This window comes from Diaporthe citri, assembly GCF_014595645.1.
Source record: "Diaporthe citri strain NFHF-8-4 chromosome Unknown scaffold_1, whole genome shotgun sequence".
Classification (NCBI taxonomy): Eukaryota; Fungi; Ascomycota; class Sordariomycetes; order Diaporthales; family Diaporthaceae; genus Diaporthe; species Diaporthe citri.
In genome coordinates this window covers 6691197-6705175 of record NW_025064846.1, presented here as the reverse complement: position 1 = coordinate 6705175, position 13979 = coordinate 6691197, and the positions used below count along the sequence as shown (strand labels likewise).

At 54.4% G+C, this 13979-nt stretch overlaps 6 protein-coding genes across 6 annotated transcripts; 5 read left to right on the top strand and 1 right to left on the bottom strand.

Annotated features, from left to right (window-relative positions):
* Positions 1-4494: 4494 nt before the first annotated feature.
* Positions 4495-4804, top strand: INS49_001773 (uncharacterized protein; the record flags this gene model as incomplete). Its single annotated transcript, XM_043162594.1, has 2 exons — positions 4495-4521; positions 4589-4804. 2 exons carry the CDS (start codon positions 4495-4497, stop codon positions 4802-4804), a joined length of 243 nt encoding a protein of 80 aa, XP_043031100.1.
* A 627-nt stretch (positions 4805-5431) lies between these two features.
* Positions 5432-6637, bottom strand: INS49_001772 (uncharacterized protein; the record flags this gene model as incomplete). Its single annotated transcript, XM_043162593.1, has 3 exons — positions 5432-6030; positions 6526-6556; positions 6614-6637. The coding sequence occupies 3 exons, from the start codon at positions 6635-6637 to the stop codon at positions 5432-5434; spliced, it is 654 nt and encodes a 217-aa protein (XP_043031099.1).
* Positions 6638-6723: 86 nt separating this feature from the next.
* On the top strand, positions 6724-7500 carry INS49_001771 (uncharacterized protein; the record flags this gene model as incomplete). Its single annotated transcript, XM_043162592.1, has 1 exon — positions 6724-7500. The coding sequence occupies one exon, from the start codon at positions 6724-6726 to the stop codon at positions 7498-7500; it is 777 nt and encodes a 258-aa protein (XP_043031098.1).
* Positions 7501-8386: 886 nt separating this feature from the next.
* INS49_001770 (uncharacterized protein) lies at positions 8387-8836 on the top strand (the record flags this gene model as incomplete). The annotated part of the gene is made up of 1 exon (XM_043162591.1): positions 8387-8836. The coding sequence occupies one exon, from the start codon at positions 8387-8389 to the stop codon at positions 8834-8836; it is 450 nt and encodes a 149-aa protein (XP_043031097.1).
* A 1053-nt stretch (positions 8837-9889) lies between these two features.
* INS49_001769 (uncharacterized protein) lies at positions 9890-10630 on the top strand (the record flags this gene model as incomplete). The annotated part of the gene is made up of 1 exon (XM_043162590.1): positions 9890-10630. One exon carries the CDS (start codon positions 9890-9892, stop codon positions 10628-10630), a length of 741 nt encoding a protein of 246 aa, XP_043031096.1.
* A 2098-nt stretch (positions 10631-12728) lies between these two features.
* INS49_001768 (uncharacterized protein) lies at positions 12729-13611 on the top strand (the record flags this gene model as incomplete). The annotated part of the gene is made up of 2 exons (XM_043162589.1): positions 12729-12825; positions 12887-13611. The coding sequence occupies 2 exons, from the start codon at positions 12729-12731 to the stop codon at positions 13609-13611; spliced, it is 822 nt and encodes a 273-aa protein (XP_043031095.1).
* Positions 13612-13979: the final 368 nt, after the last annotated feature.

Below are 13979 nucleotides of genomic sequence, written 5' to 3'. Positions count from 1 at the left end.
TACGTAGAACACTGGGGATGTGTTTATGTGTGTTTATGTACTACAAAGTAGCTTTCCAATGAATGAGTGCGGTTCACCAAGTAACTGGTTCGCTAAGCAACATGTTCACTAATAAGACGCCTTACCTCTTGTGTGTAGTATCCCACGGTGGGCTAGCATCAGAACATCGGATAACGTGGACTTGGGACGGGAGACTTCCCTTGGCTCCCTCCTCCACGGTGGATACTTCCGTACGTACGAACGTACGCGTGGACCGCATAGCCCAGCCGAGCCACGCCCCCCAATAAACCTCGATGGACCCGAATCTCTGGAATTCAAAGGGTCCTTCCCTCTCTTGGGAGATCACCAAGATGGGTCGCACCAGCGAGGGATCAGACGATAACCCGGGTCGGTTCGCGTCTGGGTACACAATGGATCTGGAAGGGGTTTGTGTGTGTGCCTCTTGTGTGGATCATACCGTCGATGGTATGCTTCCCTCCACCATAAGGCATGAATGGTCGCGCATCATGTATTGGAATTGTGGTAAGAACCGTCTGATGTCTTTGTCAAACGTGAGCAGGGACGGCAGGGCCCAATTCCCCATCCCTGCCGTGGATCCAACTGTCAAAGAGCGCCGGAGTATTTCTGTGACGTCCGTAGTGTTGAGATCGCAAATTGGGATTGGCTCCATAGTCAAGAGACCTGTACGTCTCGGTGCAGACAAATACTGACATGCGAGGCTAAGCGATGCCCGGTATCAAGGTGTTGTGTAGGAGGGGAATGCAAATCCAGTGGCTAATGATGGAGGAGGGGGAAAAAATGAACTGTATGTACGGATCATCGCTTAATGACGGCCTCCGTCGTCGCACTTGCTCGTCCGCCGTTGGATTCACAACCGATGATGCATTAGTAGTATGCAGTCAGACTGCCCCATCGCCAAGGAGGCCTCGACCACCAGCGTAGATCCCACAACCTTAATTCCAGTGCACGCCGTGCTCTGTGGTGGCTGCATCTCCCTGTGTCTCCGGTCCTAAGCGAGCCCAGCATGATTGTGGGCTAGATTCCGCGACACCGCCCGAACTTTCCTGCCGGGACTGTGGAGTGAGCGACCGGTTGTTTGTTTCGTTTCACGGGCAAGGCCTCGACTGAGCACGTAACAAGATGCATGCTGGCATTGACTGGCGTTGCCTGGGTGCTGGTTATAACACACCCGTGCGGTAGAATGCCCGTGCGATGGAGGAGGGAAGATCCTCGACACCATGGCTGCTACGTGGGCGGGAGGACTCCTCGTTGTGGGCACGCTCCGCGATGGTGAGGGAGGGTTGGAGGCGTCGGTCCGCCGAATGGGAAACCGAACCCGCTCAGCCCAGCTGTCTGCAGCCAAGTTCCTTGGATTGCCACGCCGCGCTGGCATGAAGCGAACGAGCACTCGCCCGTCATGCCCGATGGCGCCACATTTCACACCGTCCACACCTCAGAGATGCGGCTCTGATACGTCTCCCGTCGTCAGACATGACTGATGAAGTCTCCGCGGGTAACCTTATTGAGACTGCCGTGAGGGCACGTCGGGGCGGGGTGGGAAGAGACCGCAGAATACAGCGATCCAATCTCGTTCTTGACTGAATGAATCTCTACCGGCCTTTGGATGGGAGGAAACCAACAGTGGGGCCGGTCAGGGCGGAGGTGATGGTCGCCGGAGTCATGCTTGCTGCGCGGAGTCGCCTGGGCCAGACATTCCTGCTCCGCGGCGAATAGCGAGCAAGTGCTTGTTGACGTGGCCAGCTGTGTACAGTTTTATTGATCCGGCATTTTATGCTGTCGCATCCCGGATTAGGAAAACAGACAGTATTTGCGATCTGAATGCGGTGAGACTGGGCGCCAGTAAGCTCGACGAGGGGAGGAATTGCCCTTGCCCTCCCCATGCCATGCACACACTTGCGCGTGCGTGCGTGCGTGTGTGCGCATGCAAGCCACCATGACGAATGTTGGGGAAGTTGTGCGGACGACAACTCAATCGGTTGGGCTACTAGTCCCTGGTGGCAGCGGAGCCAAGGAGGTCCAGGCTAGCATTATCAGGAGAAAAGAGGCGTTGTACCTGACACTCTGACAGTTCCGGCGGCGGGCTGCCGTGGTCTCCTGTTAGTCTCGCAGTTGAGATGCTGGAGCTGCTAGAGATACTAGAGATGCTAGACTGCCATGCTAGACTGCTGGGCTAGTCTCCCGTGCTAGTGACAGCCGGTCTTCCAGTGAGCGACGGGACGGGAATTTTTGCTTCAGGGACGGATCCTAGCGGGGCCAGACAGTCACTGTCACAGGTTGAACCGCCGTGTCCAGACGCAATCAGGCGGAGCAGGAGGGGACCGACGTCTCGGCATCCTTGACCCCAATATCTGAGTGGGCGATATGATAATTGTTGTTTGCCGCTGGTTTGGAATCGCCTATGGTGTCGTGGAGTTCCAGCCAGCCAGATGCCAGTCCAGACCTGCCAGCTCCCCGGATATCGGGGCGACGAGAGACTATTATTGACCATCTTGGCTCCCATTCGCCGGCCAGCAACTACCGGCGTGTGCCGTCTTTAGTATCAACCCACCAGAGCCAGACGTGTCAGCGAGTTTGACGGCGGCAGTGACATAGCACCGAGATTTGCAGGCTCAGGCGTCATGAATGCGAAGCCGCCAGGCGAGATCGGGCCTGCTGCGCTTTCATGCAATCCGTCACTCGACAACTGGCACTGAACTGTCACTGGTGTCCAAGCATCTCGCCTGCCGCGTGCCCGTTGCGACAGAGACTAATGTAGTGGGCGATATGTCGTGGTCATGGCCCAGGTATCACCGTGAGATAGTAAGGACGAGCATATATCAGTCCACCAGCGATAGTGGGCGAAGTCAGGGGACGTCGACTCGTGCCAGCATCGACCTGCGGCTTATCTGCATGGCTAGTTCGAGCTCGCGGGCAGACGGAGCGAGGGCCTGGTGTCAATTCGACGTTACGGGCTGGGACAAGAGTTTCGAGGTGGCAGTGTGCTGCAGCCTCTCTCTCAGGGCACCGCAACCCGCAACCCGCAACCGCTCCGCACCAGCCGTCCCCCATTCCTGACGTCGGGCCAAGGAGCCCTCTGTGCGTCTGACTGGCTCGGAACCTCATCCCGGTCTGCTGGGTTCAGCCCAGTCGCCGGATGTGATGCAGGCCTGCCAGGACATTCCATGCAGCGACGAGGTCTGGCCTCCTTCGTTCCAACTTGTCCAGCCTGTGCGGGACGTTCTCGAAACCAGAGTTTTCCAACAAACCCAGTCCTGGCTGCGTGTGTCGAGTGAAGCCACAGCACCGCACGCAGCGCGAGCGGGCTGAGAGGGCTGGTGCATGTCTGTCCTGATCTGATCTGCTCGGCTCGCTAGCCGGCGAAACTCGAGGCGAAACCGAGCAGGTAGCTGACGGGGAACCTTCAGACGGGGCGGGATGCTCGTCTTGTCGGCAACCATGTCCCCAAGGAGGAGTCTGGCCGGCGGGCAATTTCATGCCCATTGACAGGCTTGGAATGTTGCGCACGATACGACGACCTGATTGATGGTACGGGCACACGAGAGGCGGCAAGAGGCGCTGGCTGTGTCATTTCCAAGAATATCCTGTTCCGTGTACTCCGCAGTGCTGCCGAGTCTCGGTCCGTGTGAGGTTCACACAAGTCTGGTAACGCACGGGGGGCGTACCCGTCCCGACTCTCATGCAACCGAGTGTTGCCAGCCGCCTTGGTAGCAGTCACAAGAGGTGGTTGGCACTGGGGTTGGCACTGGCACTGGCACCTTGGTCTCGAGGGGAGATCCGAGAGGGGGCCAAGGAGACACGGCCATCAAAGCTGAGCCGCCGCGAGCCAGCGTCGTAGCTGCAGCACCAGCATGCACCAGCATGCACCAGCATGCACCAGCATGAGGACGAGATGAGGGTCTGAGGGCGGGTGTCTCTGTCTGCCGCGCCCCCGTTGTAACCGTTGGGCGGAAATGGTATGGGGAAGATACGAAGCTGCAAAAAAAGCAAAAGTCAAATATCAAGATAAACCTCTTGCGTGCGTCCTGCTAAAGACGGGTCACCCCAGGCTCGCCAGGGGGCCGGCAGGGGACGAAGCTTAAGCTCGGGGTTTCGAACATGATTTGCGAGTTGTTTGCTTTGTCGAGCTGTCTTGGACTACCCGGTCACTAAGCTCTGAGTGGCCATGCCTTGCTACCACCATATCTCTATAGCTCGACTCGAGAGAATTATAAAGCGTCGCTGGTTGATCTTTTCCACTTTCCCTCCACCCTTTGTCTCTGTCCCAAGACAACACAAACTGCTCAACCACAAGTTCCCGATCATTGAACGTTTTCGTCGACCAGAGCCCTCTTCACCTACCAGCTCTTCAACCTTTGGCCACCTCGCCTTGTATCTCGTCTTTGTCCTCTCGATTCTACCTCTTCAACCCGCCTTGCGTTCAGTTGATCTGAATATCCGCACTCGAGGTCTCTAATACCACTTAATCAACTCAAAATGTCTTCATACTGTGCCAACTACTACGTAAGTTCCATCATTGGACCCGGCGTTGCCAATTCTGCGAGGATCGAGACTGACATCTTTCGTCCAGGGCTCCGTCAACTGCCACAATGTTGTCAACCGCTTCGGCGACCGATGCAAGCTCTGCCTGGCTCTGAAGAGCGGTGCGTCCCTCACAGATGGCATCCTGCCCGAGGACAAGTACCGAAAGAGCAGCTCGGCCGTTGAGGCACCGAGGAAACACCACCACCGCAGCCACGATGGGTCGTCCAGGTCCATCCGGGTGGACTCCTCGCGACACAGATAATGAGGATCACCACATTATATACGTTTCACACAAGCACAGCGACAACAAGTACACATAAAGTTGATCGTCAACAACCAAAATCATAGAAACCAACGGCGTATGGGGGGGGCTGGCTCATTTTGGGATCAAAGGGCCGGGGAAAAGTTTTGGGGCCGAAGGGCGCCCCAGGAGCTTATTGCAAGCCGAGATCGTCCTTGATGAATCGGAGCCGTGATGAACAACGGCTGGACTGGTGTTTTGGACTGCATGGTGATTTTATATGGCGCTGCGGGAGGCGGTGGAATCAAGCGTGCATTCAGCGACAGTACGGTGGTCCGTAGTTGTCGGTTGGAGCAGAACAGGGAGTAGGGATTGAAGACTCCTCATGAGACTCAAGACTGTTGTGGGCATAGATGCGAATATCAGACAGACTGAATTTGAAGCAACTTGGCCTCAGGTACACTTGATCGTGTTCATCGTTATGTGATTTGCCTTGACTGCTGTAAAAAAGACGGGCTATATAAAGTAAACGGAAAATGCCAGCTCTCTCAAATGCTGGCTACTCCCCTCAGGCTATTCAGCAGCCCGGCCAACTCCAAGCTCTAGCCGTGTCTCCATGACTAGAGTACCACCGCGGTCATAAACAGGTTACCACAGTCGGCGCTGATAATACACAGGTTCATCAGCCTGTGACAGCCTCATAATCTCCTCCTTGATCAGCCGCCTCCTCTCCGCCCTGCTGACGGGCTTCTTCGTGTCATCGCCCGGGTGCTCGTTGCTGTCACTGGGTGTCTGCTCGCCCTCAGCCCTCACCTCCCACGGAGCCGCCTGTGGCTTCGTCTCCACCGGTGGCTGCTGTTGTGCTTGGTGTTGCTCCTGGCTCTCTGCGTTTTCTGTCTCCTGCCGTAGCTCCTCGATCGCCAGTACCCTTTGTTGCTGCTGCTCGCCCAATGACTCTGCCGGGGTCTCCTTCACTTCAACAGCCGCCTCGCCATTCTCGCTCTCATGCACAGCGCGGTTCTGGCCACCCGGTTCCCCAGGAATAGCAATTCGCTGCCTGGTGGGCCGGTTGTACTCATCCAACACGACAATTGTCCCGTCCGCGAGCTCGGTGGTGTCCTGCCTAAACCGGTCGGGGAGGTATATCTGGGGCGAAGGATTTGGCCTTATTGCGGCACGAAGATGTCCCACTGTGCGTTGCTGGATCACGTAGCCGCTGAGGAAGAGAGCCGTGGTACATGAGATGACTGTTGTGCTGTTAGTCTGAGGTCGACTGACCGTGACGTGAGCAGCAAGCTTGGGTGGGGGAGGGGGCTGGGAGACATGCCTATAAGTGAGGAGAGTGCAACAGACACTTGTGACGATGTGAGAAGCACCATGTTGACTGAACAATGTAGTCTAATTTAAGATGTCGAGGTTGATTTTGTCGATGGAGAGACATGAGCCAACCCAGAAACGGACTCGAGACGGCAGAGCACAGGCTCTATGTACTTTGTACCCATTCCAGCCACCGGGAAGCCGGTTTGTTGCGCCCAACCTTCCCGAACGGGCAGCAGGAAAACAAACCAAAACGGGGCAACGCTATCGATAAGCGTCATCCTGCACGACATCCTTGTCTCCGTACCCGCGTACCTGCCGTCATCCCACCCACCCTGCCGCTTGTGGAGCCCCCGCGTCTGCAAAAGCTCCAACATTTTGCATCTGAAAGTCCGGGGAAGCAAATCTCCCGCCATCCAACCGACCTTGACCCGTCCAGACCTTCGAGGTCCGCTCCTGTGATCAAACGCACGACCGAACCAACCCTGCGACAGGGCCAGCGCACAGTCCTACCTGGGAAATCTCGAAGAGCAACATCGGTCTGATCCACCAGGCCAATACACGAGCCGTTCGCGAAGCACATCTTTCACCGAAAGACGAAACCTTCCTCCTTCTAGAACATAATGGCCGAACGAACGCACCGCGCCGACGAGCGGCGCTTCCTCGACGAGCGCGGCGGCGATATCCACCTGACCCCAAACGGGCTGAACCCGGCCAACGTGATGGAGAAGGCAGTGCGAGAGCGAATCGTCGACAGCTACTTCTTCAAGGAGCAGTGCTTCGGTGTCAACGAGGCCGACATTGTCAACCGGGTGGTAGACCACGTGTACTTCATCGGAGGAACGTACGGCTCGACACAAAAGCCGACGCCGTTCCTGTGTCTCGCATTCAAGCTGCTGCAGCTGGCCCCAGGGGACGACATACTGAAAGAATACCTGGAGTACGGCGGGGAGAAGTTCAAGTACTTGAGGGCACTGGCTGCTTTCTACATCCGGTTGACAAGGCGGGCGAAGGACGTCTACCTAGTGCTGGAGCCATACCTTGAGGACAAGAGGAAACTAAGGCGCAAAGGCAGGGCCGGCACGAGCTTGACATATATTGACGAATTCGTGGACGACCTGCTGATAAAAGAACGTGTTTGCGGCACGAGTCTCTTGAAGATGCCCAGCCGAGATCTTCTAGAAGACCTGGACGAGCTGGAGCCCAGGGTCAGCCCCTTGGGAGACCTGGAGGACTTGCTCGAGGAAGACGAAGACGAGGAGATGGCAAACGGACGTGAAGAGGATGATGATAGGAGGAGCAGGTCGGATTCAGATGATAGGGACGACGAGGACCGAGCGAGAGACCAGATGGAGATCGACCGCGAAGAAACGCCTCAGAGCCCAGACCGAACCCCTTGAGGTCACAGCACACGAGGGCTTTTCTAACGGGCTGGGACAGTCGCATGATCCGGATCCACAACACATCGGGTTCCCTATTGGGCTTGATAAATCACTCAAGCCCTGCAGCGGCCCAACTCCAGAGGTCACTGGTATACAGGGCCGACAGTACCCATACTCGTGTCGAAACGAGGACATCAGAGCGACGTTACCGACTTGGTGTCGAGAACTCGTGATTCGCAACTAAGACGGCCACACCCTCTGAGACCTCGCGGCTACCACCGTTCAAGATCTCTTGAAGACACCGCAACCAAAATTGTCGCCTGGCCAATTCCATGAGACCTTCTGCTGCACTCTCGTGGACCGTGCTTGCCGTGTGACGAGTCCAAGTCCAAGTCCTTGCTGATGCACAGATTGCATGCACCAGCAAAGGCGATGAAACCTCTGTTTACCAGCAGGTCGCACGATCACTATTGGGCAGAGATGCGCTTGTTAGGTCTCCAAAATTCAATCGCACTGTTGCTGCTGCTGCGGGCTCGTATTCACCAACACAAGGTCGGCGCCGACGGTGGAATACAACGACCAGATGATCATGTGCAACAACATTGTGTCAACATCGACTGTGGACTAGTTCACTGTAGCTGCACTAATTCTGCGTGTAATATGTATACATGTCCAATCGGAGAGTACGTGGCTGGTTGGGAGGGTACGTCATATTCCCAAGACCCTGTTTTTTCGCCACACTCTCACCTAGACGTTCATGAGAGCAGTTCAGCCCCAAGTTTGTGGCTGATTTGATACCAGACACTGAATTCATCAAGACTACCTCATTCACTGGGTTTGCTTGATCTACATACCTCAAAATACCAGGCTGTTCCCACCGTATACTACCCTTCTCCTCACCAAAATGCCTAACGAGGGCCTCATCCCCTCAATCCAGCGCCAGATCCGCAACGGGATCGGGTCAGCAGGCGACACAGTGGGCAACTACGTCAACAGCAATGGCAAGGCCATCCAGTACAGCGCATCTGCGGCCGGCCGCCGGGTCGACGGCGTCGCGCGGAGCGTCAGCGGCTCGGGCAAGACCGCCGGCAAGTCCGCGACCAACGGGTCGACGGCCGCGGGCACGTACATGCAGAGCGTAGGCAGGAGCGTCAGCCGCCAGATGGAGAGCTACGCTAACTACGCGGGGAGGCAGGTCGGGGCGGCAGGGAAGTATGTCGACGGCAGCGGCAGGGCCGTCGGTGGCCGGGTTGGTGACTTTGGCAACCAGATCAAGGACAAGAGCGGTGCCAGGGGCGCGAAGATGACTACGGTCAAGAATCCGTTGGGGCTGAGCGGGAATCGTGCGGTGTGAGGGAATGAATTTGGAAACGTGTCAATGGGGGTTTTGGTGCTCGAATGGTTGGGTTGACATGCAACGTGCCCATACCCATATATCACCAGGTTATGGCTTTTGTTTGCTCTGCGTCACCTGGCTTATTGCTCAGCTTTGATCGATCTATACTGCCGAATACATAGAATGATACCCTTTCAAGGCATTGACGCCTAGATGAGAAACACTGTGCTCACTCTTGAACAATCCTTGTCTGCTACTGTCAGTTAATGATGCATACATCTCTTCCTCACTGTAATGAGCGCATGATACTCTTCCACCATGAGACCTCTATCCTTCTATTCAAGCCGGCTTACAAGATCTTCTCTTCTTCCCACTTCATCTTGATCGATACACTGAGACTGTAGAGCGGATGCTACGTCAGCCCATGCTTAGTTACACAATGATAATCTACTCGAGTCACAGAGCCAGCCAACCTGCTTCGAGACTTTGTCCCCCGGGTTTGGATCCGTACGAGCCTACTGACTCGCACCGAGCGAAAAAGTGATGACAATTATGATTGGAAATGTCTGAATCCCATGGCCTCCACCTACATGGTGGTGTTTTTGCGATCGTGTTGGCTCCACAATGGTCGCCTTGAGGACATTGAATATGACAATGACGCAGATCAGTACATATCGATCTGAGATGTACTCGGCCCCGGAGGATTAGTTGATTCTGCTTAACCAAATGGCGAACGATTTCATTGTTCCTCGCATGCCTAAGGATAGGGTGTTGTACCTGTGGTCCTGGAAGAAACTTGTTGTTGTCAGGTCATGTGTTGATACAAAGCCAGCCCTTGTGGTCAACTAAGGGCTGATACAATGACCATTGTTGTGGGTATTCCTGGCCAGTAATACTTCAAAAGCCCTCGAATGATGATTTACTAGTTGTAGATGTGCTTCGCCGCTCAGTGTGTAAAGCCTGAACCTGCAGAACAGCTCTCTCAGAGATCCTTAGAAAGGTCAAGATATCCCGTGCGCCACGATTCTAGTATCTCAAATAGACATACCGGCAGCTAGACGACCAACAACTATGCCGATACCTCCGCAGACAGTACACAGCAATGGAGGAAAGCATGTCTTCGTGTCCACAATCTCAAGCCCCAATGTTCACGAGTACCGCAATGAATCAGAGCATGTGGTCATCAAGCAAACAACGGCTGAGGAGGTCAACATCCTAAGGCGAGTGGGCAAGAATCACCCGAACATAATCCGGTACATTGACAGCCTAGGTGACGAAATCGTGGCGGGGTACAAAACGTGCCCAAAACTCCTGCTCGTGATGGAAAAAGCCGATGGAGGTACTCTCAAAGACCTCGTTGCGCACGTCAGAGGTTTGAACACTGCTCGCAGGCCCACATTTGTCCTCCCGGCTCAGTTTCTCTATAACGTCCTTGCCAGCCTCATTGAGGCTGTGTTGTACCTGGAGACGTCCCTCACAGTACCCATGCAGCACATTGATTGCCACATCGGGAATGTCGCCTTCTTCAGACGACGTTGTTCCTGGCCCTCGGTCAAGATACTGGATTTCAACAGGGTCCAGCCTGGTGGCAAAGGGTATCCGTCCCCAGCGATTGGCGTCTTTGCTAGGGGTCTGCTCCAGCACCGGTGCGTCTTGCCGTCGGAGTTTGTTGACATTCTTGAGGAGCTGTCAGCGCCCCTGACTAGTCTTGGCATTCTGACGAGTGTTCAGGCTCTTGTGTTGGCCAGAGCCCGGAAGTGTACTCCTCCCCGTAGCCACCAGTGGCTGACTGAGTACTTCGATTCGCAGTGAACAATGTGTGGCAGCAATGCTGTAACATTTTTTTTTCTTGTCATCCAATTGTAATGCTGCCACCCAACTCGCATGGAGCACTAAGTAGTACACATTCGTGCATGTAAATGACTGCATTTACACTTTATTTACCAATATCAAGTGATATTCTGAGCTTTCTGCTTTGCCACCTTCAAATCTGAGGAAAAGAACACTTTTGCGCGCTTCTTTTTTTGCCCAATGATGTTATTATGCGTAGGTGTTTGCTCGACAGGTTCAACTTAGAAGGTTTAAAGCCCATTTGAATTCCACGACACTATTGAGTCTAGTTAGACTCAGGCCACATTCTGTATGTGTCAGACAGCTCCCATATATCGCATCTACTATTGGATAGTCCTCTCTAGATATAGAATGTTCTCTGTTCTATCACTAAAGTTCAATGTCCTCAAGTCCCAAGCTCCAACCAAGCCATACTAAAGACCATGAACTGAAGTGTACTGCCAATACTCTAGGTTCTGCAGAATAATCGGCAGTCTGGTTATGGATAATGTATTATGACATTTGGGGGCTAATGCCATTATTGTAGACTGCTTGGGTAGAAATGGGTTAGGCGGGAATTATTAGAGCGAGGTCATTACGGTTGGGCAAGAACCCAGAAGTGGTAATACTTGCTCAAACTAAACCCTGATGTCAAGAGCTGAGCGCGAGACGATGGATTGGAAATAAAAGTCGGCCTTTTCTGTCGTATGAACTGCCAAGTACTCGATTGTGTGCAACGTTTTGAGACTTAAGACTTCTGTTGCTGGTGCAGGTTTTCTGACTTGTTACATAACAATCCGCCAGTGGCCTGCGGGTGAAAACCAAATTCCCTTCTATTTTCGAAATGAAATTTCCTTGTGATTCGTCTTGCACTCCCATGGTCCATAACCCTTCAAGACAACTTCCGAGACTGAGCGCATGATGAGGACCTTTTCCGGTATTCCGGGAGTGAGGCACGCTCATCAATCACAAGAGACCGGGGAAGTCGAGTAGGAAATTCGTACATGAACATTATACAATACAAAGCTCAAATAGGATCAAAAGTGTATCACTCTTGGGCGGTCCTGGAAGCCATCTATATCTGGATTAAGATTTGACTAAGTATTCTTCAAGTCTGTAGTAACTTGGCAAAATTACTAAAACGTGCTTCAGACTTCGCACGTCTTATAGAGAATTGCATATTTCTTCGCGTCTTTTAAGTTGAGCATGGAGTGAATAATGAATCCATATGAAATCGAGTAGGAAAGCCATTCTGCATATTTTGATGGCTTAACAGGCTGTGCCAGTGACCACACGTGAATGCAAATGCCGTTCCATGCTTTCGTCAATAGAAACAACGTGGCCTCGAAAGAAAATCCAAGCTGTTCAACGAATTCATCCCAGGTGAAGCGCATGAACACTGAACCGTAATGAATATTCGCAAGCAGAGCACTGGCTCTGGAATTCAGTTTTCAAGACAAATACAATAGCGATACTCAAACATGGCAAGCACTTGAGCCCGACTGTTATCATGTCCGACACAACCCAGGACATGGTGGACACAGTATTTCCCGGCTCTATCAGCTGTTAGGATGAAAAGCCCGGCTTCCAGCTTTGAATTTATAACTCAAGACTCCACAAGGTGGTCCACTTGTCGGAGCACTCGGGATAGCAATTATCGTATGATATTGTCCATGAAATTCCGTTCTTGTCACCGCTGCCCTACACATCTCATCTCGGGAGCTGCACGTGGCCGGCCACCTTGGCCAGTCAGGGTATTCCTGAATTAGGCAACCGTACATAAGAGTCTATCAACATGTTTTTCCCTCCAAGGTATACATACAGGTGTCGTAACTGGTGCACAATACCCCCGACGTCGCCGGCGATGGGTGTGATGGGACTGTTTCAGCGGTCCGTGCACGACTATTCTGGGCCGGTACTTAACCAACGAGTACTCTAATTCCACTCCTCTGAGTCAGCCTCGAATGATGTGTGCGGATTAGTCCCTCCAGAATTCATGCGAGTATTCCGCGAGTTCAAATTTCCTAATCTGCATACTTGTCTGCATCCATCGCGTAGCCATATCACCCGGTGTTTCACCATGTCTGCAAACGCAACCAAGCAGCCGGCCGGCGGCGGCAAGAATGCCACAGATAAGCCTGTGGAGAAGAAGGAGTTGAAGATACTCATGCTACATGGTACATCTCCCTTCCGTCCTCAGCCGTGACGATGTTCAACTTGCTGACTCTTCACTCAAAGGCTATGCCCAGACCGGCCCTCTCTTCCGGTCCAAAACCGGCGCCATGTCCAAGCTGATAGCCAAGGCCCTGCCCGACGTGAACGCGTCGCGAATCTACCCGACCGGCCCACAACGGCTACAGCCCTCGGACATTCCGGGCTTCCAGCCCCGCGAGGGCGCCGAGGGCGAGGAGATCCCCGAGACCTTCGGCTGGTTTTATCACGACGAGGAGGCCGGTCCCTACCGCGGCTTCGGGCTGGGCATGCGCTCCATCGCCGACGCCATCGAGGAGGCCGGGGGCGTCGACGGCGTGCTCGCATTCAGCCAGGGCGCAGCGGTCGCCGCGCTCGTCGCAGCCGCGATGGAGCCCGACCGCGCGCTGCCCGAGGACCCGGAGCAGCGGGCGTGGGTGCAGCGGCTGCGCGAGGCCAACGGCGGCAGGCCGCTGAGGTTCTGCGTCCTGTACTCTGGCTTCATCGCGCGGCCCGGGGCGGGGCTCGGATGGCTGTACGAGGGGCGCATCAAGACCCCGACGTGCCACTTCTTCGGCAGCCTGGACACCGTGGTCGAGGAGCAGAGGTGTAGGGCGCTCGCGGACCTCTGCGTCGAGCCCGAGGTCTTTGTGCACCCTGGAGGCCACCATGTACCGGTGAGGAAAGAATGGGTTGCCCCGTTGACTGGATTCTTGAAGCACGTGCTCGAGAAGGAGGAGGCGGCGGCGGCGGCGGCGAGTGCGGCCTCTTGATGGCGGCCATATACACGTCAATACTGCCTGGGATGGCAGCTACGTACGGCCGTGCTCAGCCCAGTCCATTTCGGCGCGTGGACAGTGGCCTCAGCCGGCTGTTCTGTGCATTGCAAGCATCTTCACAATACTGGTCCGAGAGTGTGCGTCACCACAGAGCCAGGAATGTTATAGACAGCAGGAATAGAAGGATAAACGGATAGATAGATCATTGGACAATACCCAGCCGACGGAACTTTTTTCTGGTTGACACGAGTTCCCCACAAGTCAAGCTGGTACAGTGTGACTCCGTGGCTTCCAGTTGCTTTCATGCCGGCAGTCTTGCCATCTATGCAGAGTCAGCATGAAGTCTGATCATTTTCAATACT